Source organism: Felis catus, chromosome E2, assembly GCF_018350175.1.
Source record: "Felis catus isolate Fca126 chromosome E2, F.catus_Fca126_mat1.0, whole genome shotgun sequence".
NCBI classification, from domain to species: domain Eukaryota; kingdom Metazoa; phylum Chordata; class Mammalia; order Carnivora; family Felidae; genus Felis; species Felis catus.
In genome coordinates, this window is record NC_058382.1 from 60,379,286 (window position 1) to 60,405,716 (window position 26,431).

At 64.8% G+C, this 26,431-nt stretch overlaps 1 protein-coding gene across 1 annotated transcript in view; it reads left to right on the top strand.

Moving 5' to 3' along the window:
• Nucleotides 1-26,431, top strand: part of ZNF469 (zinc finger protein 469) — a 46,419-nt gene that overhangs the window by 10,443 nt on the left and 9,545 nt on the right. The window contains 2 exon segments of the mRNA XM_023245050.2: nt 20,519-20,585; nt 23,168-26,431. Coding sequence (XP_023100818.2) covers nt 23,251-26,431 — 3,181 coding nt within the window. The 5' untranslated portion in view covers nt 20,519-20,585; nt 23,168-23,250.

The window sequence follows — 26,431 nt, forward strand, 5'->3', positions numbered from 1 at the left end:
CGTCCTGGGCACCAAGTTCCCGGCACTGTACTAGGACCACGCCCAGATGGCTGCTGTTCTCACGGACCCCCCTGGCTGGGTCACGGGAGCGCCCTGGGATTGGAGGCTCGAGCTGCACGCCCAGCAAGGAGGAGGGCTTGAACCCAGACACGCGAATCTAAAGTCCTCTGTCACCCATGTTTGGTCGTCCTGCAGCCCGGGGCCGGCGACCTTCTGGAACATGTGCCCCCAGCCCCGGGAGGTCGTTGTAGGTCGGTCCCGCCCAGTGGCCCCGGTCGGTCAGAGCACTCGCTGCGTTCAGACGGCCCCCGGCTGCCCCTCTAGACACGTGTCCCTGAAGGTCACAACCCTGAGCTATCCGAGGTGAGCTCTGCCTCATCTTCCCTGGCTGGTCACCCCCCCTGCGGGTACGTGCGGCTCCTGGGGGGCTTAGGAGAGGTCAGGCCTGCACCGGGCAGACACCCACGGGGATGCCCTGCACCCCTTCAGCACCTCCACGACCTGCCTTCCACCGCCACTCGGTCACTTCTCCTTGTAACCCTACTTGTAGCTTGGCCGTCAGCCGTATGTTCACATCCTGGTGCTTTGGGTGACTGCCAAGTGACGGAAACACAAGTCACACAGCGTGAAAGGGACCTACTGCCTGGTGGGACTGAAAATAACTTGGAATGACAAGTGGGCTTCAGGCACTGTTGAATCCAGGTTCCCAGACAGCGCCTCAGGAGTCAGCCTCTCTTCGTCTCACGGCTCTGCCTTCCTCTGTGTTGACCCCACTCTCGGGAGACCCTCCGGAGGGTGGCGAAAAGGCCCCCACGGCTCAGGCCCCTGTCCCGCCTGCCACCACCCCAGCAAGAGGTCCCAGGGAAGCCTCTCATTGGTGAAATCTACGCCCACTGTCCACTCCGTCTGTATGACCCAGGGACAGATGCAGGGCCCTGGGACGGGTCTGGGTCACGTGGGCTAACCTTTCTTTCCTTCTCCCCCAGTCTTCGGCCCTTTGTCCTGTGGGTCTGCTGGCTCCCTCCCAGCTACTGGGGAAGATCAGGCTAAAGAAGGAGGGATATTGAGCTGGAAAGTTTCAGGATTTTCCCATAGGTCTGGGAGCGCCAGGCTGTGCACCTTCCTACGTTCGTGATCTTTGCCCAGCAAATAAATACGAATCCAAACATTTATGTAAGTATTATGTACGTATATGTGAGATAGAGGAGAGTGGTGGGTAGTTATGTAGGTAGTCAGTGAAGGGATAGAGACAGAGATAATAGAGTGATAGGTGATAGGTCGATAGATGATTGATTGATAGATGATTGATTGATAGATCAGTAGATGATAGGTCAATACACAGATAGAGATATAAATGGATATAAACATAGCTAGATAGATGATAGATGGATAGATTCTCCCCTGCAAGATTTCTTTTGGACATTTGAATCGAGGTCTCAGTGGCCACAAACGTTGGCATTCCCAGCCTGGGATGACCTCGGGCCCCTCCTGTCCCAGACGGGCTGGGCCTGGGTGTGTGGGAGTGACGGCAGACAGGAACCCAGCCTCCAGCCTGCCGCTGGGGCCAGACCCTGAGGCACAGGTCAGGCACCTCTGTTGCCGTGCAGGGCCACGCGTGGGAGAGGGTGCCGCCCCACCAGGCTGGCAGTGCAAGGCCTCGTCGGCATGCTGGACAGAGCCCGGTCAGAGAAGACAAAACAAAATGCTCAGAAAATGCTCTCTATGGGCAAATAAAGAAAATGCCGGAAGAAGCGATCCGTCCGCTTCCCCGGCTGGGGCCTTTGATCCCAGCCCCCTGGCCGTGCAGTCGGAAGGATCCCTCTGTGCCGTCTGCCTCTTCACGGTGACTGGCGGGGGGCCTGGGGGTCCGGTCTTCCCGCCCCTCACGTCCCATGCTGGCCCCGCACGCAGGGCACGGACGCGAAGTCCGGGGAGCTGTGGGGCAGGAGTGCGGCCGGCACCCCAGGAGGGAGACAGGACTTCCAGGCAGGAACTTAGATCTCACTCAGCCCGAGCATCTAGGGTGGGACCTGTGACCAGGTGGCCAGATCAGATCCACATCCCTTCCCTCCAGCAGAGGGGCCATTTTCATGGGTCTGGGGACAAAGCAGGTGATGGCATTGCAGCCAGTGGTCCCCGGGCAGCGCTCACCGTGCTGACGGCCTGACCCGTGCCGTCTCATTTAGTGAGCAGCCACCCCATGGGGCTATGTTATCCCCGTTAACAGATGAGGACACTAGAGCCGAGGGCCCCCGAGTACCACAGCTGTCTACTGCTGTGTAACAAACAGCCCCAAGCCCCGAGTCTTCAGACGACAATGTATCACTTCATGGCTCCGCAGGCTGGTGGCGGTGCTGCTGCTGGCCCTGCCCAGGCCACTTACGGGCTGCATTTGGTTGGCACGTGGGCATGTGACCCTCAAGTTTGAGCAGAGGCCAGCTGGGCCGCTCCGAGAGCACCCCAGGCAGCCAGCCCTCTCTCCCAGGTGTGCCTGCTTTGGAGACCCTCCAAGCCCAGCAGCCTCCTCAGAGGGATCAGTCTCTCCAGACCAACCCAGCTGTGAGAACAGCGGCAGAGACAGGAGGCCTTGGGCGGGCTCAGCCATGCGCTAGCTGGTGGCCATAGCGTGGGACCTCTAGTCCGAGACTCAGGACACGGGATTGCACCCCGCTCCATCCGTGCCTCTTGGTGTCCTAGGCAGGTCGCTTTGCCTGTTTGGGACATCGGCAGTCAGCTCTGTTATCAGGGTAGCATGGGAGTGTCTTCAAGGACCCTGGTACATTCGAGCAGGCCCAGAGAGGGCAACCAGGGATGGCACAGGGGATAGGAAGGGGCCGAGAGACAGCAGGCCACTGTCCCCTTCTAGGGGATGCAGGAGCATCTACTCCAGGGGAAGGACAGGCCACGTCATGGGTCAAGTCTGGCTCCCCAACCCCTACCCTCAGCTCTGGCCTACAAGGCCCGGAGATCCTCCGCAGGCTCAAGCAGAAAGGGGTCATCCAGACTCCAGATGGCCACATAAGGTCCCTCCTCCCACAGGAACCCAGGCTGAGCAGGAGTGAGCCTATGGGAGGGGACAGCTTGTCCCTTCTCCCAGCCATGGGACAGAGGCTGTTGGTGGTAGTTCTATGGGCACCCAGGCCACCCAGCTCCAGTCATGTCAGGTTTTCTTTCAGGGTATTAAGGGTTACATGATGGGGCACTTGCTTACTCCCAAGATTTTGCTCCATCAGCCCTGCAGTGAGCCAAGGCTAAAGTCCAACACTTGAGACCACAGACCTGAATTCTAGTCCTGACAATGAATAGATGGCTGAGTAGGTGAGTGAGGTGGGAAGGCAGATGAATGGGTGGATGGATGGATGGATGGATGGATGGATGGATGATAAATGGGTGTGTGGGTGGATGGATGGAAGTATAGGTGGATGGATGGGTAGATGGATATGTGGAAGGATGGATGGATGGATGGATGGATGGATGGATGGATGGATAGATGGATGGGTACGTGGATGGATGGATTGTGGAAGGATGGATGGAAAGATGGATGGATAGATAGGTGGGTGGATGGATGGATGGATGGATGGATGGATGGATGGTTGGATGGATGGGTGGTGGATGGGGGCATGGATGGATGGATGGATGGATGGTTGGATGGATAGATGGATGGGTACGTGGATGGATGGATTGTGGAAGGATGGATGGAAAGATGGACAGATGGATGGATAGATAGGTGGATGGATAGATGGATGGATGGATGGATGGATGGATGGATGGATGGATGGATTGATGGATGGATAGGTAGATGGATTGGTGGATGGTGGGTAGATGGATATGTGGAAGGATGGATGGATGACTGTGTTTTCCAGGCATTGTGAACCTGCCAAACTAGGCCCTGTCCCCCAGGAGCTTCCCATCTTACACAGGAAGCCAATTAATCCAGGTGAACAGGTGGATGGAGGTCATGAACAGGCACTGCACTTGTTGCTGGATGATGAAGTCACAGAAATGTGATGAGGGAAGATGACAAGGAGACAGTCTAGGGACACTGCAGTGGGAAGAGGACGCTCCGTGGGTGTGTCAAGTCTGAGGGCGCTCTGGAGACAGAGGTTGTACATCCCAAGAGAACCTCAGTTTCCCCTGAGCCAACACCTGTGTCCCAGGCCTCCACGTTACCCACTTTCCTGGGGCCTCACGATGACTGCTCTCCTGGGGGTACAGAGAGGGGCCAGGCTCTGTGCATCCCCACTTGTCTTCCTCACCCAGTTCATCCCCCGGTCAGGAAACAAGCCGGGGAGGGTGGCTGGGGCTAACCCAGGGTCATGCAGCCAGTCAGGCTTTCCGGGGGTCTCTGCTGACTCTCATCCGACCGGCCTGCGCAGAACAGAAAGACCCCATAAAAAGGCCAGTCAGCCCTAGCAAGATAAAACTCTAAATGCCAACACCCAGCCGCACATACCAGAGGTCAAATATGTGGGAGATGTGTATAGATCAGGACACTTTCAACTTTTACAAGGTCCAGACCCTGGGAGGGGGAGGAGGAGAGCAGTGCAGAGCCCAGGACCCCAAGTCCCAAGGCCGGGGCGGTGGCGCGAGCGGGTGCGCCCATTCAGCGTGGCGACCACGTGTCCCAGTTTGCCAGACTTGCCCCTGCTGTCCTGCAACCCTAGGTGTTTCTTTTCTCGACACAGGAGCCCTCGTAGTTGTGCAGACCGCTGTGAGTGGGTTTGGCAGCCCCGCCCCCATTCTTATTCCGGCTGCATTTTTCAAAGCGAATCCCAGATGCCAGATCACTTTGCCTGTAAAGACTTCAAGAAAAGTAGTTGGCCCTTGGGGACAAACCGGTGGTCAGCAGTTGGGTGTTTCAAAGAGTGTATTAATGCGTTACCGGTGTGAATGAGTCGTTGGCTTTTTTCATTTAAACTAGAGTGAATTTGAGGCCTTCCCTGTGGCCATATCCCTTTTCAGCCACATTCTGCGAGGCCCTCTTGGCACGGAGAGGAAGGGACGGCGTCATAGCTGAGCTCCTGGAAGCGGTAGTCCCTGGAGTGCGGACGTCAACCATGCCAGATCCCTCAGGAAGACCCGGAGGCCTTAGAACAATCTGGAAACCTCTGGTGCAGAATGGTTGCTTCGAGGCCCACAGCAGGCACGGGGTTCATGCCACGGGCACAAATGAACGTGCTCACAGGTGGTCTGTCCATGCGGCCGGGTGGGGGACAGAGGGGAGCCGCGGGCAGGAAGCATGGACCCCTGGGAGAGAGGTGAGTCCAAGCGACTACATGAGGAGAAAGGTAAAAAGCAAGTCACAGGGCAGGGCAGGCCCCTCAGGACAGCCAGTGGCCGGCCCATGACAAGACCAATGCCCAACAAAGTCACCTGTGGGCCCCCACGTGAGGCTCTATGGGTGAGGACACTTTCCAGCCACAGAAGAATAGAACGTAACTCAAAATAGGTTAAGCAAAGAGGAGACCGTTAGCTCACAAAACTGGGCTCCACGGGGCGTGCTTCAGGCATAGCCGGATCCAGATGTTCAAATAGTGGCATCAGCGTCCAGTCTAATGGAAAGGGAAGGGTTAGCCCCACCAGAACCACGTGGACAGAGTGGAGAGGAGGGTGGCTCCCCAAAGGAAACCCAAGGTACCGTTGCCAGAAACAGGAAGATGGGTGCTGGGCAGGCAAGAAACAGATGTCCCCACCGAGGGAACTTCTGCGGCTGCAAGGATGGCCCGGGGGTAGAAATGGGGCGAAGCAAGAAGATTCCAGCCCTGAACCTCGGGACACAGCCACGTGCAGGATGGGGATCGCGAGCTGGCAGCTCCCGGGTCAAATCCACCCAGCGTGTGTGTTTGGCTCGGCCACGGGCTGTTTTAAAATCACAGAAGTCCACGGGAATACCCACACTTCTGCTGGGGACCTGAGAGAGATGTCCCTGCTGGGGCTGCGATGCCACCGGGACACGGTGGGTGGGGCGGAGCAGCCGAGGCCCCCAGGAAAAGGGCGTGAACACCCCCTACAGCCACTCAGCTCCTGCCTCGATCGTTCCCGCCCGGCCCCTCGTGGCCCGCAGGGCACTGTGGCGGGGCGAGGCTGGGCGCAGGTCCCCTGCACGGCTGGCACCGCTAAGACCCTGCGGAGCAGCGTCTAGGTGGGTCCTGCCGGCCCCGCGGGTTCAGAGGCCCCCGAGGAAGTGCAGGCGAGGTTGGGAGTCTCCCGCAGTCAAGACCAGCCCCTCCCAGCCGCCCCCGTGGGGTCACTGCCGGCCCAGCAAGTCCTGCCCGGCCCACCCAGGGGCCGAGGCCAGAAGTGCCCTCAGCCCTGCAGCTCTTGGCCCCAGAGGTGGAAAAGCCCCTGCAGTTCAGCGACAGCAAGCTGGCTTCCGCATCCCTCCGCCCCCCCAAACACACACACACACACACACACACACACACACACACACACACACACACACACACACACGGGAGTGTCTTGGCAGCTGGCTAGCGCTAACGTGGCTCCATTGCTTTGGGGGACTTTGAAGGAAACTAATTAAAAGCAGCTGAGATGTGAAAAGCTGGAAGGTGGCAGGAGCCAGGGACAACTTTCCACAGGGCTCCGGAGCGAGCGCCTAGCGGCCGCCACCCCCGCCATGAGCCACCGCGTCCAGCCAGGCCTCCGCGGGCCGAGGGGCGGGAGCGAGCGCGTGGCCGTGGCCGTGGGGACTGGCCGGCAGGCGGGCGGGCGGCGGGGCTTGCCGGCCGGTGCTGGGGGCGGGGGTCACTTGCTGTGGCTCCTAGAGTGGCCGTCCCCCAAGCCTGGTGCCCTGGACAGCCGCCCTCGGCCAGGGTCCGGGGAGGGGGCTTCGTGATCCAGGACAGCGAGGGCGGCAGGAAACCCGCGCTCAGGTTCTTCCGTTGGGAAAGCGGCCCCCGCTGGGTCAGAAAGCCGAACGCCGACCTTTGGGGGGCAAGGGGAGGCGCCGTGCCGTCTGGAAGCTTCCGGACCCTCCTGTGTGCCGCGGCCTTTATCGCGTGGGCTGTTGCTCCGCTAACGCCTGGTGTGCCACCGTGACCAACCGAGTCCCATCTGTGCCATTGACGGGGGTGCCCGGTTGCTTTTATTTCCGACCAAGTTCTTACTTAAAAATGAGTGTAAAATTTTATCTGGGGGAAAACGACCAAGATGTGCCTACAACACGGGAGGTGGCGGCGTCTGCCCGCCAGCCCCTCCAGACACCCCCCGAGGCCAGCCCGCGGGCGGCGCTGGGCCGTGCTCTCCCGCGGGACCGCAGCTGGGCCCGGAGCCCCGGCGCCGGCAGCCGGAAGCGGCAGGTGGGCGCGGCGCGGAGGCCGCGGGGGCTTGGCTGGCCCGGCGCTACCTTGGGCCTCGTGTTCACCGCGGGCGCTTGCGCCCCATCCGCGGGGCGGCCACGCCCGGAGACCGCCGGTGCGCGGGTCTGTGCCGGGAGCAGGGTGTCGCGGCCGTGGGCGGTGGTCTCTGCTCGGCGGCACACAAAGGAGGGGCACGGGGTGGCAGTTACGCCCTTGTCCTCACTGCCGCCCCCTCCCAGTGTTCCCGGTGCTGCATGAATTTGTGTCCTTGCCGGTCATCGTTGCACAGAGGACCCACCAGGTATCTGGCCCTGAGCGAGGTACTTGACGTGCGGTATCTCCTTTAACCGCCACCCTGCCGCCGTCGTCCCCAATGTGTGCAAGGGGTCCCTGAGGTGTGGACAGAAGTGTCATTTGCCCGCATGCCTGGATTCCACACTTAAACCTGAAGTACTCCATATGCTTTGAGAATGTTCCCAGCCCATCCCCAGCCCCACCTAGAGACCCCAGATCTGAAAGGAGCCAGAGGCGGTGGTGGCGTCACCATCCCCGAGCTCAGAGCCCAGGGTTGTGCACGGTGACAGGACGTCATCGGTGATAGGACAGAGGGACCACCACGTGCACATACACAGCCTGAGCGTGCACACGCACGCCAGTCTCCCACGTGCGTGCGCATGCACACGCATACACACGTGCACGCACACGCGCACCCACACACCCAGGCGCGCGCACGCGCACACACAGGCGCATCCGCACACAGATGCACACGCACACACGCGCGCGCGCCCCCACACACGCGCGTGCATGCACACAGGCGCAGGCACACCCACACACACGCGCACGTACAGACGCGTGCGCGCGCACACACAAACCGCCCTGACTCCGGCCTCCCTCGCAGGAACCGTGTAACGGGCGCCACCTGCTGGACAGTTGAGGGGACAGGAGTCCTGCAGCCGCGGGGCCCCCACAGCCTGGCTGAGACCCCAGGTCCCCCCTCTCCCCCCCCCCCCGGAGAACCTGCTCAGCCGAGGCCCCGCCATGCCAGCCAGAGTCCCGGGTGTGGGCAGGGCTGGGGGACATTTCTTCTGATGGGAAAAAGGAGTCCCAGAGAGAGGTTTCTATAGCAGCGCCTTTTAAATATCTAAATCCCTGCCTTGTTTCTAGGCCTGTGGTGCACGCGGAGGGCAGTAGGAAATGGATTGTTATCAAAACGATAGTAGGGAAATAATAGCTAACATTCGCTGGAGTATATCGCGAGCTAAATGCTTTACATACGCCGTGTGATGTGGCCCTGTGGACCCCATGAGGTGACCATCAGACCCGTTTACAGGTGGGCAGACGAGGCTCAGAGAGGCCCAGTCAGCTGCCTGAGGTCACACAGCCAGGAAATGGTGGCGCCTGGACTTTGAGACGGGCAGACTGGCCCGTGGCCCCCAGCAGGTGAGCGGGGCCAGGACCCCTCTCTCCGGGTTGACCTGCCTCACGTGGTTCACGCCACCCTGCCCCTGCTGACAGGGAGGGGCAGGGCAGAGTCTGACTTTCTAGCGTGTGGAGTGGGGTTCACTCCTGCTGTCCCGGAAGAGAGGGGACCCTGGGGACACAATGCAGGGGGAAGGGAGAGTGGACGAGCACATCACCTCCGCTTCCTCTCCGTCTGGCTGGCGCCCCTCCTGCAGCCCCAACGGGCCCTGATGCTCCCATCCCAGAGCAGCAGGATGTGCGGGCTTGGCTCCGGGCAGCGTCACCCCAAAGTCGGGGTCACCCTCGGCTGGGGCCGAGACGCCCGGAGGGTCACCGGCCTGCAGAAAGCTGTGCCCCGCCCCGTCCTTCCCTACCTGACGCTGTCCCCACTCGAAAGCCTGTAATAATCTAGGTCTCTAGAGGTCCCAGGGGCCCGCAGCGGTCTGGGATCGCAGGACCTCGTGGGGCAGGTCCCCATGCCCACAGCCCCACGAGCACCCCACTTGATTCAGGGGGGGCCTGGGCTGGGTGACTTGAGCCACATGCGCCTCTCAGGCTAGTGGCAGTGCTGAGTGGGCCCCATCCTTGCAAAGACCCTCTCTGGCCCCCAGCTGGTCCCCTCTCTCCTCACCTCCACCTCAAAGGCCAGAGCGCGGGGTGCCTGTGCCCACACCCCACACGCCGTCAAAGGAAATCACGGTCCCAGTGCCTGTTTCAGCCTCTGGCAAAACGTCCCGCTTTCCTCCTCCTCTGCCTCTGACAGCAGAGCAGCAGAGAGCAGGGAGGGAGGACCCGGCAGGGCCTCGGCCCGTGCACCCTCTGCGGTCAGAGTCAGGCCTTGTCTGGGATGAGTGCATATCGCGTCATGTAGCCGTGCCCCTGCGGGCCGCCGGCTCCTCTGCTGCTGGGGACGGGGCTGGGCGGGGCCTGTGAAGGCCACACCACGGGCCATGCAGCCAGAACCCCCAGCGAGTGGCTCCTACCCAAGGAGGTCCCCCCCGCCGCTGCCCTGGGCTCAGGTCGGTGTGCAGAGAAAGGAGATCCCCCCCCCACTATGACCGTCTCCTCACTTGCAAAGCAGGGATGATGTCAGTGTCAGGGCCTCAGGGGACACCACAGAGCCAGCCGAGAAATGGTGGGACACAGCTCTGTGCTTCCCTCGGCAACGCTGGCAAACAGGGTGGGGGTCCCGAGACCGTGGAGTGGCGGTCACATGAGCGCAGGCCCTAGCTATCTGGGGGCAGGGCTCCTGGCAGAGGGAAGGGCCAGGCAGGTGTGTGGGCATGAGGGTCCCTGGGGGGGGGGGGGGGGGAGGGTCCCTGCTGCCATCTGTGTCTGCGAGGCTGGCTCTGGCGGCTGGGTGGCCAACAGGATGGGGGAGGAGCAGGTGCACGAGCAGGCGGGGCTGGCGGTTGGGGTGTGGGGGGGATGGGGTTGGCAGGAGTGAGTCCCAGGATTTAGGCCAGAGCAGGGCTGGGGAATAGCGGGCCATGTGTGGAGGAGCGGGTGGGGCCACCCCCTGAGAGGTGCCAAGGAGGGTCCTTCCCACCTCTTCCAGCTCCTGGGGACTCCGGTGTCCCTTGGCTGCGGCCACATGGCTCCATCCCTGTGTCTGTCTTCCCATGGAGGGGCCCGCTTAGGTGGCCCAGCACACCCTCCCAGACCTCCCTAAGCTCGTCTCCACAGCCCCCTGTGTGACATAAGCCCCCTGAGCCCTGCTGTGGAGGGACCCACAAGCCCCTGTGCCAGCGAAGGATCTTCCCTCTGCGGTGGGGCTCCTGGAAATCCTGAGAACTTCCCAGGGCACAGCCTCTCTCGCCAGCCGTGGGCTCAGGAGAGCTGTGTTCTGGAGGCCTGATTGCCCTAAATTGGACCCACTGGGATATCAGCCCTGTGCGGTGGCACCTGCGTCCCCATCCAGAGTCACGTCCCAGCTCCTGGCAGGGAGCCCGGAGCATCAGAGGTGCTTGGCTGGAATTCGCGAAGGGAATGAGGGAGGGAGGGAATGAACGAACGAGTCAGTCGGTCAGTGAGCTGAGGGAGTGCCTGCAGGAGGCAGGGAGTGAGCGGGAGGGTGGGTGAGGGCTCCCGGGGCGGGGACAGCCTGGAGTGTGAACTGCCCACAAAAAGGTCACAGGGGACCAACCGCAGGCTCAATTTCAGCCCCCGCAGTTTCAGTTCAAACGGTATTTTGTTTTATGTGAATTTGTAGTCCAAGTTTGAAAATGGGCAGACTTCACCCTAACGCCTGGATTTCTGGCTTTTCCAGAAACGGCCGAGAAGCCCGGGTTTCCCGGGGGCCACAGGCAGGGGGCCGGTGCCCACGCAGCCACGAACCCGCGTCGCCCGTGGGCTCCAGCGTTATGGCCTCCACACTTCTCCTGAACCTCCTTATCCAGGCGGAGCGCCTGGCCCTGGAGACTCAGCACAACTACTCAGAAGCTCAGTCCTGGCGGGGGGTGGGGGGAAGGGTAGTCAAACAGGGCTTGTGTGAGAGGGTGCGGCCGGGCTGAACCCAGCCAGCAGAAGGCCCGGGAGGCTTTGGACAAGAGGCCACCTCCCCCCCCAGGTGGCCTTCATGAAGACAGGGCGGGGGGCAACACACACTGCCTGGGGAACTCCCCCTTCCCGCCCTGAGAACAGGGCCGTGGCCGTGGCCGTGACAGGAGAGAAGGCTTCGCGGCTCGCATGACCCGTCGCCCCTGGGCAGAGCCCGCCCTGCCCCCTCCCTGCCTGTGTGTTCGGAGCGGAGGTGGGGAGTGCTGGGGGGGAAGAGGCCTCGCCACGGCTGGAGCGGGCCGTGGGTGGCTGGGGGAGGCAAGCCGCCTCGGGGGGTCATGGAAACCCACCCGGAGGCTGAGAGGCCGCGTGTCCCCGGGAGGATGGTGTTGCCCCCACACGCGAGCGCCCACTCTGCGTCAGGTGCTAGGAGGGAGGATGGGCCGGCATAGCGGGCAGCTGGCAGGGGACGGCCCGACGGAAGACGGCAGGGGCAGGGGCAAAGGCCCTGTGGCGGGTCAAAGGACCTGCGACGAGGCCCGTGGAGGGAGGGCACTCCCGGGACCTGGGGCTCACGAGAGCCAGGCTGTTGCAGCCAGAGGCTCACCCGACACCCAGCTCAGCCCCCGCGGAGCGGGGGTCACCTGCCCACGGGAAAGGCGCCCTCGGGAATGCTGCTCAGATCGGAGCGGTCGGCCAGTCAGGGCCCAGGAGAGCGTGGCCAAGCCCTCTGACTATAGCTTCCTGGAGACTGGCCGAGACCATGTGGCCAGAGGACAGCAAGGGGGCTGGCCCGGGACCCCAGGCAGCCTGGCAGGGAACACTAGCCGGAAGGTCAGGAAGGTCGCTGCCCCAAGCTGCTGACGAGGAAGGAAGTGCCCATCCCCCGCGTGGCTTCCAGCCCTGGGGCCTTGAAACAGTCACTTTCCCTCTCAGGGCCTCTGTTTCTCATCTGAGCCACAGGGAGGATGACAGCACCACCTCTAGGCCTGAGAGGGCTGACAAGGCAGTTAGCCCCTCGGCACATCCCCCACCCCGGGCCCAGACAGGGCAGGTCCACCCACCCCAGCCCTTGGCCTTCAAGGCCCACCCACCACCAGAGAGCCCCGCCCCCTCCACAGACCTCAGCAGGACACGCCCCAGGCCAGGCCCCAGAGGCAGGGAGCAGGGAAGGGGTAGGAGTCCAGCAGGTATGGAACCAAATGACCCCCTCTCCCCCCCTTTCCCCCCCCCACCCCGGGCCACGTCCCCAGGGCCCTCCTGCAGTGACAATTCCAGCCGGTCAGGCCCCTCTGCGTGATACAGCCCCAGCCTACCACGCGGGAGCCCTGTGACCCCGAGCCCGTCCCCTATACTCCTAGCCTCAGTTTCCTCATCTGTAAACCGGGATTGGGTGCTTGCTTCCTGCACGTGTGGCCCCTGAGCCCAGCATGCGACAGGCGCCTCCCTGGGGGGATGGCCCGGCCCGTCAGCCCACCAGCCACCCTTAGTGCCCGCCTCCTCCCGCAGGCCCGTCCTGACTCCGCAGAGCCCTGAGCGCCGAGGACCCCGCCCCCGCCCAGCTGCCCACCAGTGTTGCACTAATCTGTCCATCCTTGGGAAGTGAAGTTATAATCACTTTTAATTGAAAACGGAGGCTGATAGGATCCTGAACCTGACGGAGGAGTAATTAACACAGCCACGGGGTCTCCAAGGAAGCTCATTCATCTTGTCACTCAGGAGACAGCTCATTAAACCCTGCCGTCCCCACGTCCCCACCAAGGGGGGCAAGGGGACTCACATGGAGGCCTCGCTCAGCACAAGATAAACTCAGTTTCCAAAAGTCAGAAGGTTTCCTGGCCTTCCCTGGGGGTCTCGGGGCACAGAGCGGGAGCCCTATAGCTGTCTGCCAACTCACTTCTCAGCTTCCTTACCTGGGAAATGGGTCTAAAGCTGCTTCCCCAGGCCGCCCGGAGTCAGGGAAGACTGGCCCCGGGCACATCATCCCAAGGTCTGGAGTAGCAGGAGCCCAACCCGGGCCCAGCCATCGTTCCAGGGTCCGTGGCTGGCTCTGCCCTCCCTGTTGCCAGGACCTGACCTCTGCGCCGACACGTGCCACGGTCAGGGTCACAGGTTGACAGCTTGCAAGTTTCCTGAAGCATGCCCTGGGCCGCAGCGTCAGGGGGTCTAGGTGAGCCCCAGATTCTGCCTCCAGGCACTGGCCCCCCCGCCCAGCCTTGGCGGCAAAGATCTGGAGACCTCCCTCCCTGAGGGTGTGGAGGGCGGCTGAAAGAGCCCCTGCGGACAGGGCCACCGCTGTCCTGACAGAGTGTACTCAGGGCTTCGTGCTGGGCGGAGAAAGTAATGACAACTGATTTTGATCGCGAACGGTCACGTGTTAATGGGACGTCTGCGGGGAGGGATGATGAGAGTCCTTCCCCAGAAATCAGAGCCATGGGAAGCCTTGAAGCCTCAGGGGCTTTCCCAGTGGGACCCTGAGCCCAGGGGACCGAGGCCGGCCGATGCCGTGATGGGGGTCTTGAGAAGGACAGAGGGCCAGGTCTCTGAGAGGGGCTGTCCGCTCCAGCAGGGCCCAAGGAGACCTCAGGTCTGCAAGCATATTGGGGGCAGGGTCCACCCTGGGGACTGGGGGCGCCAGGACGAGGCCGGCCACCTACACCTGCCAGGTCCCTCCCCACGTCACTCTCGCCGCCCGCTATTCCCCGCCTGGCCGGCAGGGATGACGCTTATCAAGCTGGGTGGCCCCAGTCCTTCTCCAGACCAGCTGCTCCGGACCGGCACTCAGAGCAGTGTCTCTTCCCTTCTCTGGAGGGCCAGGGGTGGAGACCCCAGCTCCAAGCTCCCTGCTCCTGCCCACAGCTGCCTCAAGCATCGCTGGAGTGCTGCCCTTGCCCGGAGCTCGAAGCCCTTGGCTCTCGGAGCCCAGGCTCTGCTGCTGTGTGGCCTTGAGTAAGCCAGCACCCTCTCTGAGCTGCAGCTCCCATTTGTGAAGTGAGCGCACTAAACTAGGTGCCCCCAAACATCCTTGTTCTAGAATTCCGAGACCAAGTTGCTCACCAGGCCAATCTGAAGACGCCTTGCCCGCTTTAGTTTTAAAAGTGGGTTCCCTGGATCCCTGGAGTTCTGATGCTGGCCATTAGCATGTCCAAAACCCACCGCCCTCGACGTCCTGCCCAGCCCGCCCCGGCCAAGCTGCCTCTCTGCTTTGGGACAGTGGGCACTTGCTTCATTCACCCCCAACTTGGCTGGGAGTTTCCTGGGGCCGCTGAGTCCCACTGTGACCCCTGCATGTCAGACCCTGACAGGGAGGGCCCCAAAAGGTCCCTAGTCCCTCTAGCCAGGGAACTGCCCGAGGAATAGGTCAGGGGGCAGCCAGTGTGTGCCGGGGCTGAGCTTGGCACAGCGTTCACGTTTAGAGTGTAGGACACGCTCCCGACACTGAGTGCTGGCCTTGCCACCAGGCATTCCTGCACTCAGGTGCCAAGGCAGAGATGGAGAGGCCCCGGATGCCACCCCCCCCCAGCGCGGCCCCTCCTGCCTGCCAGCTCCTCCCAGAGAAACAGGGTCCAGGGTCTAAGAGCCTGCGGCCCCTCCACAGCCTTGGTGAGGGCATACGGGTACGTGTGTGTGCATGGGTTCGTGTGTGCATGTTTGCATAAACCTGTAAGTGTGTACATGCTCGTAAGTGTGCACACGTGTGGGCGTTTGTGCGTGTTTGCATAAGCCTGTATGTGTGTACATGCTTGTGAGTGTGCACAGGTGTGGGCGTGTGTGCATGTTTACGGGTGTGCACGCATGTGGGCGCGTGTGTGCAGAGAGGGGTATCTGGCCCATCTCACAGAGGGACGACCCGAGGACTGCAGAGCTTGCCCGAGGCACCCAGGGAGGTTAGCAGCAGGGCTGGGCACAGCCAGGTCCTCTCCAGCCTGTGCTGGACCCTGGGCAGGAAGGAGTGGAGAGTGGGGCCTGAGCCAGCGTGGCCGGGCAGGGCAGCTGGGCCCTCCCGCGTGCTGCCTGCAGCGGAGGTGGGGGCAGTGCCGCAGTAACCCCAGAGGGCCCGAGAGTGACCTCGGACGGTGGCCGTGCTAGCTCGGTGGTCGGGGAGGACTTCCTGGAGGAGTCGGCATTGGAGCTAGACCCCGGGGAGGAGAGAAGGGAAGGGAATGGCCACGCGGGCACCGAGGCAGGGGCTCCCCGACGTGCAGCGATGCGGAGGCTGGCAAAGGGCAAGTAGGTGCCAGGGCGGGTGGGGGGTGAGGGCAGAGGGCAGCGGGGCAGGAAGATCCAGGCGGTGCAGTGTCCCCTGAACCCAGAGCTGGGAGCATGAGGGCACAGGATCCTCTGCAGCCCCTGGCCACGCTGAGTTTCCCGCCTGGGTCCCCAGCATGTTGGGGTCCTCCAAAGGACTTCGCGGCTCCCTTGCTTTCAATTCCCCGACCTCCCTTTGTGGCACTTCCCCGCTCAGCCTGTGTGGGATGGTGTGGCCACTGCCCTCCTGCAGGGGAGGGCTCCGAGGTCCCTAGAGAGCCAGGCTTGTGCCGCCCCGGGCTGCTGGGGCCCAGGGTTCCGGAGGGCACCGATCAGTGCACACACTGGGAACAGCCCCCGGCAGGGGTGGTGACCGGGCCAGGACTCCCGCCTTGGATTTCTGCTGGCTTTCCTAACGCCAGGCGGTTAGCTGGGCCGGCAAGTGTGTTCCAGACCGCACGGACCATCGGGATGTGCCAGACCAGGCCGCTCAGGCTCCGGGAGCGTCCCCTGGGGCAGGGCTGGACACGACAGCTGGCTACGTCTCCTCCCGTCTGGCCGGCACAACCCTGTGACGCGTCGGTCGGACCCTGCCAGCCCCCGCTTGGGACCCCCAGCGCCCACGTCGCTGGGGATCAGGTCTGCTGCCCTGGCCGGAGGCGGGTGTGTGCTGTCTCCTCCAGGCGGCTGGGGGTGGGTGGGGGAGGGCGGCTCGGTCTGGCCTGCGGCCGCTGACCCCTGCAGTCTGGGAAGTGGAGAGCTGCCTCCAGGAGTGTTTCCACACCTCAGCGAGGGTCTGTGCGGAACAAAGGGACGGGGGAGAGACGGGCCTGTCCTTAAGCAGGAGTCCCCACCAGCCCCCTCCCTGTCATTTTCGAAGACATCATCTTCTCCCCACGAGCTCCTCTTATCTCCTTCCTGTTAAAGGATCTCAAATATGCACCCGATAAGGGCAGACAAACAGCTTCCCGGCCCCTCGCAACGCCTGCCTCCACTTTCCCCAAAGTAATTAAGATAAATGCAGCTGATAATTGGCGCAGTATTCTTAAACGTACCCTCGGGCCATATCGCAGATATAATTCCACCTGCACGGGTTTATCTGAGCGCTCGGGTAACAGATAGTTTTTTAAGCGAAGCGGCGGCGTTTGAAGGAAAAGGGAAAGAGAGCATTTGTAGAAGGAATGTCACAAGGAGCCACACTGCGGCGCCCAGAGCCCGGGTGGTGACCGGAAGCCCCTGTATGGCTTGTGGCGGCTCTACTGAGCTGCCCCCAGGCCTCGGGGCGCGCCTGGCTGCTGGGCAGGCGGGGAAGGGGGCTGGGATGGGCGTGGGGGGCGCCGTGGCCGTGGAGGACGCTGGGGCGCTAGCGTCTGGCCAGAAGGGGCCTCTGCGCGGGGGCTGGTGGGCGCAGGCAGGACTGTGCTCCTCTCCCTTTGCCCGGCCGCGCTCCTGGGGGAGGACCTGGGGCCGCAAGCCCCGCCCAGCAGAGCTGGCACCTGCTCCTCTGGCCCCGCCCAGCAACCCCCGGCCCCGCCCAGCACGCCCCAGGGGGACAGGCCAGAGGAGGGGGCCAGGCCACAGGCCAGGAGTGCTGCGCCCCCGGGGAGGCAGGGCCGGGCAGCCAGGCGCAGAGCAGGGAACCCGCAGTCAGAGGGGCCTCCCAGCCTGGAGCCCCGATCCCCAGGCCTGGCCACGCTTGGCCGTGGGTGTCGCCGCCCTCTCGAGACCCGGCTCCCCGCCGCTTGCCCTTGTCACTATTGCCGCACGTGTCACCCCCGCGCCTGCCCCCCTCACCCGCTCCCCTCTTGTGCCTCAGTTTCCCCTCTGTAAGGGGAGGAGACCGCCTGGTAGGGCGGCCGGGGAGACCACGTGAGGGAAGGAGCGGGGCCAGCGTCTCATGCGCCCGGGGCTCCGTGGGGAGGACAGGAGCCGGAAGGAAAGCTGGCAGCCCCTGAAACCGTGGCTGCCCCCTCGCGGGGCGCGGCGCGTGCTGCCTGAGCTGCCACCCGCGTTGGTTCTGGAACGTTCAGCGTGGGGGCCGGGCTTGGGGCCCACCCTACGGCACGGTCCCACCCTCCCCCTCATCACTCCCCAACCCCCACCCCCACCCCCATGCCACCGCGCTGCCCCTGACAGCCAGGACGAGGGGACAAAAGGACAGATGCATCTCTCCCGTGTCTCTTCAGGTGTCTCCAGTCTTTCTCCGAGAAGCTGAATCCACTGACGTCTGGGCCACAGGGCGAGGGGCGGGGCCTCGCTGCCGGCTCAGGACCCCGGGTGTGGTGTCACCAGTCACGGAAGATGGAGGGGGGTGGGCGTGTACAGCTGGCGAAACAGGCCAGGAGGCCCAGGGTCACGCGTGGAGGTCGGGGGCACAGTCCCTCCCGCATGCATCCCGCGAGCAGAGGGGCCAGTGTGGAAGCACACGTCCCGCCCTGACAGCTGAGGGGGTCATCAGTAACTGCCATATCTCACGGGGGAGATACACGCCACCAGGAGGGCTTCTGGGAAGAGGTGGACAGGAGGACCCGGGAAGAGCAAACACCCAGCGGGTGCTTGCCGTGTGCTGGTCTGCTCGAAAGGTCTGGGCGCCCTGCTCCCTTCGCTCCTCCACAACGACCCCTGGAGGTCAGGACTCTGACGGTCCCTAAATTACAGGCTCGGGCGGACCCCATCCTGCGTTGTCTCCCTGAAAGTGGGTGGGAATCAGGAAGAAGGGAGAGAAGTAGGGGGCCTCCCAGGCGGGGATTCTCAGCATCAGAGAGGCCACAGCGAAACAGGGCAGGTTGAAAGGGGAGGGGAAGGAGGAGGAGCAGAGGCCAGACGCCGTGCAGGGGTCGAGGGGTCATGGGGGGCACCGGGAGGGTAGGGGTCCAGGCCTGTGGCGGGACCACCTCTCACCGGGAGCTGCTGTCCCACACCCCGGCCAGAGCCAGCCAGCACGACCACAGTCTTGAGTTACCCGGGGCGAGAACGGCCAGGTAGTGTTTCTGAGGGGAAGGGAGTTACCCACACTCCTGGGGCTTCCCTGGGGTGGCCTGGGATCCGAGGGATTGCATCTCCCGACTTCAAAGGGGCCCCAGGCCCTCTGAAACCCACACCGATGCGCACTGGGGGCTTTGCCAAGAGCCTGAGCAGGGCTGGGAACCCGAGACCCTGGGCACACGCTGCCCCGCCCCTGCCCCCACCCCACAGTCTAAGCCCCGGAGACGGGTCCTCCAGCCCCTGGAGGTGCAGTGGGCATAGAGCGTCCTGGGGTCCTGCAGACAGCCACCGTCCCGGGGCCAAGCAAACAGGGTGATGGGGCGGCTGAGCTCTGCCCACAGGCTCTGCATCCCCAGGGGTGTGAAGGGGTGGCTGGGCCACGGGGCAGAGCCACTGTGTCCAGCTCGGGAGCACGATCTCAAGCAGGCCTGCTTCTCAACCCCATGCCTCACTGCATGACGGACAGGTCCCACCACCTTCTGAGCCTCAGTTTCCCCATCTGTAGTTACCTGTTGACTTTCCTGCTGAACTCCGCGAGGCGGAGCCATGAATCAGCTCATGGTGATTCACGTAGGCGTAGCGGGAAGGCATAGCGGGAGCTCCGGGTGGAGTCAGCGGGCCTCAGCCTGCCCGCCCCTGGGGAAGGGCGCACCCCTGCGTGGGCGCAGGGCTCCGATCAAAGCCTGGGATCTTGGGAGGAATTCAAGACTCGCAGGCGGGGAGATGAGTTGTCCGCTACTGTGTGAAAAATGGCAGCTGAAAGGAAAAAAGTCTGTCACCTGTCACAGCGTCCGGGGACCTGTCACAGCCTCTGGGGGTCAGGCATGTGGGCGCATCTCAGCCGGGCGGCCTGGCTTGGGGCCTCCCCGGCTGGTGGCCCCGAAGGTCAGCAGGGGCTGCCGGCTCATCTGGAGGCCCGACCGGGGCTGGAGGAACCACCTCCAGGGTGGTTGTTCCCACAGCCGCAGACGGGAGGCCTCGGTGCCTCGCTCGTGGGCCTGCCCACAGGGCTCCTGAGTTCCTGCAACATGGTGGCCAGTGGCCCCCAAGTGGGTGACTGACAGAGCAGGCAGAAGCCACAGTGCCTCGTATGACCTATTTCTAAAGCCAAACACCCTCCCAACCCCCATATCCTGCCCATTAGGGAGCCACCAAGTCCAGCCCGTGTAGACGGGGAGCGAATTGGGCTCCACCGCTTGGAGGGAGGGAACTCAAAGCATCTGTGGCCAAATTCTGTAACCACCATGGGGACTGGCTTGACAGTCCCTCTCCAAATCACAAATGCACTTGCCCTTTGCCCCCCCCCATCTCTTCTTAGTACCCTGCGGGCCTCACCTGCAAGTGTCCGTGTCACCCTGCTATTTGTAGAGGCCGTCCGTCCATCCTGCGGAATGTTCCGTAGCCGAGTGTGGTGGAGAGATGAGCCGGCAGACAGACAGACAGGAATCTCTTTGTGGAGTCCTGGGGATGGTCTCCAGGAGACGCTGTGAAATGCCAGAAGGCAGGCAGGGAACCGTGAGGGTGGCCGACAATCTCGTGGTGAAGGACGGAGGGAGATGTGGACGCTTACCCATAGTTGCTGGTATTTACATCAAGAAACTCTGGAAAGAAACACCGGAATCTGCCCCGAGTGCTGCCCCAGCAGGACCGGGACGGAGGGTCCGTGGGCCCGGGGTAGGGCACGAGGCTTCTCACGTTGCCTGGGGTTTGGGAGCCACACGAACACGTCAGCTATGCACACATTTCCTAACGGAAAGAAATATAAAATAATCGTCCCACCTGTAGGGAAAGCAGTCGACTCCCCGCGCCCCCCCCCCCAGCGCTGCAGGGACCCCCGGGCCGGGCCGACCGGCCCCCTCAAGCTCAGCCCATCTCCCTGCGGGCCCCGGGGCAGCTTCCTGACGCCCTGCGGCACCGGGGGGCCCCTACCTGGAGCGGCTCCCTGCAGCCGGCTCCTCCGGGGGCTCTCGGCCCCAGCCAAGTGCCGCACGGATTCTGACCCTCTTTCCCTTCTCTCGCAGCCAAGAAATCCTCATTCCTCAGGAAATTGACCTGTGCGGCGACCCAGCTGAGGGCCCCACTCCCCAGGTATGTAGCTGAGGACAGCTGGAGGCTGTCCCAGAGGCGGCCGGAGATGCCCTGTCTCCGGCCCCGGCCCACCCCCCACACCCCGCGTCTCCAGCCCCCCGCGCTGCGGTCACTGGGGCGGCCAGCTGCCTCCCCGGGACACTTGCTCCTGGAGCCTGCTGTCAGGGGCTGGCCCACGGCCTCGAACCGCAGCCCCGGGCCCGGGAGGGGTGCAGACAGCAGGGTGTCACTGACATCCTCCACGGCACCCGGCACGCCAGAGCCCTCCTTCTGTGATCTCCTCACGGCGTCTCCCTCGAGCCAGTGATGGGGCAGTCACGGCGTTGAGCAGGAAAATGCACCGGTGTCGGTATTATTCCCGGGTCACAGGTCGAGAGCCCAAGGCCGGACGACATGTCACCATGGGGCAGGGGGTCTAGGCCAGGGCCACTGGACCCAACCCCCACTGCCCGCTCACCCCACCCACTGGGTACAGCTTGGAGCCCGGATCTGTGGGGCCTTCGTGGCGTCTGACGCCGCTCCGGCCTGACCTGCCACCTGCCGGAAAGTTCTGGAAGCCATGGAGAGGTCGGGGGCCCTTGCCCATCTATGCCCCGCCTGGGTCTGGGTGGGCCTGGGCCCTGCCTCCTTAGGCTGCCTGCGAAGTTCAGGAGGGGGGGTCCCACAGGCCAGAGCCCTCTTCGCTCTTAGTGGGGTCAGACAACAGCCCCCAATGGGTTCAGTGCCGCCCGACTCACACCGAATCGCCACACTGGAAATGGCAGACAGGCTCTGGTTATCGGGCGTCCCTGTAGGCGATGGCAAGGGGCCACCTGAAGGGGTGCGCTGGCCCGGGGCAGTGTGCACGGGGAGGCAGGGCCACCCTCGCTGGAGCTCCTGGCCACAGCCCTGCCATCTCCTCACTCGCAGGCCCCTCTTCACGGCCCGCAGGGGCCACGCTGTCCTCTGGGACCTGACCCAGCTCTCCCAGTCTGTTCCTGGGACACAGAAGCCCTTCCGAGGGTCCCCAGGCTGCGCTGCACCTGCCTGTGCCCACAGTCCCTCTCCCAGGTGCCCTCTCCATCCTGGTGCCCCGAGGCTGGCCATCTAGGCCACCGGAGCCAATGCCACCCCTCTGGAAGGCTTCCTTTGAGGCCACAAGATGGCCAAGGAGCCGGCCACAGCTCGTGACCTCAGCCCTCACAGAGACAGGACAGAGTCACTGCTGCTCACGTCTAGCGACCACGTCGAGCCATGCGGCCAAGCCTGCTGGCAGAGGGACGGGCTGGGACAGTCAGGGACAGTCCCTCCATGGGGATGGTGGAATCTTGAGTAATAATTCCACCTACCTCCCCAGAGGCCCCGACAGGGAGCCCTCAGAGCAGACCTGGGGGATGCTGACGTCCAGACTCACAAGTGTGCCCGGAGGCTGTGGCACCCCCGAGGGCAGGTGGGGCTGTGGGGGCCAGCGGCTTCCACTCCCCCTTAAAAACCCACACAGGATCCCCAGGTAACACTGCCCCCAGGTACTGCTGCAAGCCTGGAGGGGCCAACCGAGCCCAGTTCTCATCTGGCTTCAGGCAGTGCCCGGGGGGGAGCAGCGCAGAAGCCCATGCACGGGGCGGGGGTCGGGCAGGGGAGGTGGGGGACACTGAGGCCAGGGAAGTGCAGGTGCCGGGGAGAGCCCCCCGTGTGCCAACTCATGTAGACCCTGGAGCCTGTGGGTGGACCGGTGAGGGAGGCACCGGTAACCATCCCTGCAAGGTCAAGGATGTGGAGGCCGACCTTTCCCCAGCCGGGAGTGCCTCTGTGTGCGAGGCCTGGGCCGGGCTGAGTGTCCAGCTCCCTGCCCCCGGGGCCCAGGATCCGCAGAATCAGACCGGCAGGCCACACCGACAGCACACATTCCTCCAGGGGCCTGTTCTGCAGCGTGTGAGCAGCGACCCATGTCGTCTCTGCAGCAGCACCAGCAGGCAGGTGCAGGGAGGCTGAGGGGCTTGCCCAGGTCACGCAGCCGGCCAGCGGGCTGCCCAGCGGGGGATGGGGTGTGGGCGCGGCCCTCTACGTGTCGCGTGGGAGCCACGCCCACCCGGGAGACCAGGCAGGCACAGCACCCCCTCCTTGGTGGGGTAGTCCCGGGGAGGAGCACCAGCGGAGCCTGGACGCGGGCCCCTCCCTCGGGACACAGACCAGCGAGTCCCCAGAGCACGAGGCTTGAGGCTGTCCTGGGCCAGCAGGGCCTCACCTCCTGTCTCCTGCCGCTCTGCTCCTGCTGCGAGGCCCCTCCCCGGGCAGGCGAGGGTGACCCCCGCCCCCCGCTCCTCCCTGGGCTCTCCCCTGGCCCCAGCTGGGTTCATCTCAGGCCTCTGGGTGCTCATCACCCCCGCTGCGGCCAGGGTCTTCTCGGACCCTCTCCCCCACAAAGGGGACCCTCTCTCAGTCCGGCAGGGACACGCTCCCTCACCTGTGAAGGGGCCGTTGGAGTGGAGCCCCCCCCACCGAGGGCAGGGGTTTCTGTACAGCTGCCGGGCCCCCCCCCTTGGCTGCCACAGCCCCCGTGGAGCCCCCAAGCCCCCCCCCCTCACCCTGCGCTGTCTTTGCAGGGCCCGTTCAGGACCATGAGAGCAGTCTTCTCCAGGGCCCCCCTCGGACCGCCACGTCCTCCCAGTGCCCAGACGGAGGGGCCATGCCGGGGGAGCAGCCCCGCAGAGCACCGCCCGCAGCCATGACCCGAGACCTGCAGCCCTGCCCGGTGGCCGGTGGCACGGAGGGCCCCTCCCGGCCCCCCGGTGAGGACGGTGTCCCAGCCAGCAGGACCGCCAAGGCCACAGGCTGCGGGGCCCAGGCTGGGGAGCCTCCAGAGACCCAGAAGTGGCAGGCCAGGGAGGTGGAGCCCAAGGCCCCACTCCCGAGAGCCCCGTCCCTGGGCAGCCTCCCAGGGGAGGGCGGCGGCCCCCGGGCCCCTCCAGGGAGGAACCGCGCACAGGCCAGCAGGGCGGACGGCAGCCCCCAGCAGCTCTACACACGGACCATCTCCGGCTCACGGGCCAGACCCACCCTGGACCAGACTCCCGAGGGCCCGCTGTGCAAGGACCCCGGGGCCCCAGAGGCGGAGGCCCCAGCTGCTACAAAAGAGCTGAGTTCCCAAAGGTGCTTCCAGGAGACCCCCTCCAGCTTTACCTCCACCAACTATACCTCACCGAACGCCACCTCCGGGCCCCCGCCCCTCAGGGCCCCCCCGGGCAGCGGCACCAGCCCCCCCAGGCCAGCCTCCTACTCGGAGCTCCCGGCCGGCGGGGTGGACGCCTGGCCTCCCACTGTTGACAACAGCTTCCCAGGTGCTAGATTCGGGGTCCCTTCTGCCAAGCCAGAGCCTTTTCCTGAAGGGGACGGCCCCGGGGTGGCCTCCTTCCAGTACCCCTTCCCGGCTGTGCGTGGGGCCGGCCCAAAACCCTTCCCCGAGGGCACGTCCCGGCCCGAGTTCGCGGAGAGCGCGCTAGCGTTCGTCTTCCGTCAGCCCCGGGGGGCATGGCCGGAGGAGGCAGTGGGCACGGGCAAGGCCTACCCCCTGCCCACCCAGCCCGCTCCCCAACCCCCACCCTGCTACCCGGGCCAGCCCGGCCTCGACGCCCCCGGTGACCTCGGCTGTGCTCCCTCACAGCCTGGTGCTGCTCACCCGGCCCCCGGCCCCTTCTCGGAGAGCACAGCCACCTTTCCGGACAGTTTGCACAAGAGCCTGACCAAAGCGCTCCCTGAGAGACCGCCTTCGGCCCACGAGGGGCTGGGGAGCCCCAGGGGGCCCCCGAACTCTTTGCCACAGAGGCACTTTCCCGGGCAGGCCTACGGGAGCCCCGGAGCCGGCGGAGTGAGCTCCAGCCCAGGGTCTCTGGACGCGGAGCTGGCCGCCCCCGGGCCACTGCCCACCAGACTGCCCCAGCTGTGGGACCCTGCTGCAGCCCCTTACCCCGCACCTCCCCTGGGCCCCCCAGCCTCGGCCAGGAATGCATTCTTTGAAGGCCAGCCCAGCCTAGGCCAGCGCCTCGGCCTCCCCCAGAGTCCCCCTCTGCCCTGGCCCCAGGTGCTCCCAACCGCCGGGCCCACCCCCCACCGAGTGGAGGTGCTGAGCCGGCTGCCTTTCCCCCCAGGGGCCCCGGAGTGGCAGGGGGGTGGCCAGGGAGCCCTGGGCGCCGCTGCGGGCAAGACGCCCGGGCCGGGGGAGAACTTGGCAGTCCTGAGAAACAGCCCGAGCCGGCACGGTGGCGGCTCCCCCGGACTGTTCGCCTACAATGGGCTGAAGGAGCCCGGAGCCCAGCCCCTGTTCTTCGGGGTGGCCCAGGCCCAGGCCTCAGCCCGCACGACGCCCGGCCTGCCCCCTCCCCGGGCGGTGGGCGCCTCTCCCTGCCAGTCCCCGCTGCCCTCGCCTGCCACCAACACGGCCAGCAGCAGTTCCTGTTCGTCGCTGTCCCCGCTGCCCAGCAGCCCGGCCAACCCCAGCCCGGAGGAGAGCCAGCTCCCGGGCCCGCTCGGGCCCCCCACCTTCTTCCACCCGCCCCCTCGTGCCCAGGAGACCAGCAGCCCCCACACCGTCCCCATTCACTACCAGCCGGAGCCCCTCCGAGCCTTTCCCTTCCCCACAGAGGGGCTGGGGGCCGAGGGCTCCTTCAAATGTCTGGAGGAGGCTCCGTTCCCCGGCGCAGGCCCCGAGGGGGGCAGCGGGGGGCTGGAGGGCTTCCCCCGGGAGCCACCCCCCTACCCCGCCCACCACTTCCCCCTCAGCAGCGCCAGCCTGGACCAGCTGGACGTACTGCTCACCTGCAGGCAGTGTGACCAGAACTACGGCAGCCTGGCCGCCTTCCTGGGGCACCGGCAGTTCTGCAGCGTGCTCCTGGCCAGGGCCAAGGACGGCCGCCAGCAGCCCCCGGGGCCCCCCGGGCCCCCCGCCACCCCCAGAGCCCCAGCCAGCGGGAGCCCCGGCCTGCTCGGCCACACCAAGACGGCCCCCTTCCTAGCCGGCGGGGACGTCCGGGCCGACAGCAAAGATGACCCCCTGAGGACCAGCTTCCTGCCCGGCCTGGCCGCCGCCCCCTTCCCGCTCCCTGCGGTGGGCCTGGACCCGGAGGACGATGCCAAGCTGGACAGCCTCATCACCGAGGCACTCAACGGCCTGGGATACCAGTCGGACAACCCCGAGATCGACAGCAGCTTCATCGACGTCTTTGCTGACGAGGAGCCTTCTGGCCCCAGAGGTCCTGGGGCCGGGCACCCCCCCAGGACCAGGGTGGGGACGACGCCAGAGAGTAAAGCCCAGACCCCGCTCCCGGCTGGGGCCACCCTACCAGAGCCCCCGGGCCCCCGGCCAGGCAACTGGAGCCACGCGGCCCGCAGCAGGCCCCAGACCCGCTCCCTGGGCCCAGCGCCTGCGGACACAGAAGGAGCTGGCCCGGCCGGCCGGCACAGGAGAGGGAAGCGGTTTAAGTTGTTCCAGAAAGAGCTGGACACATCAGGCACCACCAAGAGCCGCAAGGGCCCCAGAGCCACCCGCCCGAGGCCGAGGAGGAGAGGCCACGGGGCTGAACCGTCCCTGCCCCGCCTCCGGGACCTCAGAACCCAGGCCGCGGAGAGCCAGGGCCATCCTGCCAGACAGGCCCTGCCGGTGGAGACCAGGACCTCCCAGCGCCTCCGGCGCTCCCCGGGGAAGGACTGCAGGAGGAGGCGGCTGCGGGGCGGTACCTGGAGCAAGGAGCTCATCCACAAGATCGTCCTGCAGAAGAACAAGCACCCCAGGGGGCAGGGGCAGGGCGGGCGCTGCCCCCGGGGTCCTCGGGGCCGGCACCCAGCAGCGCCCACGTCGGGCCCCAAGGGCTCGC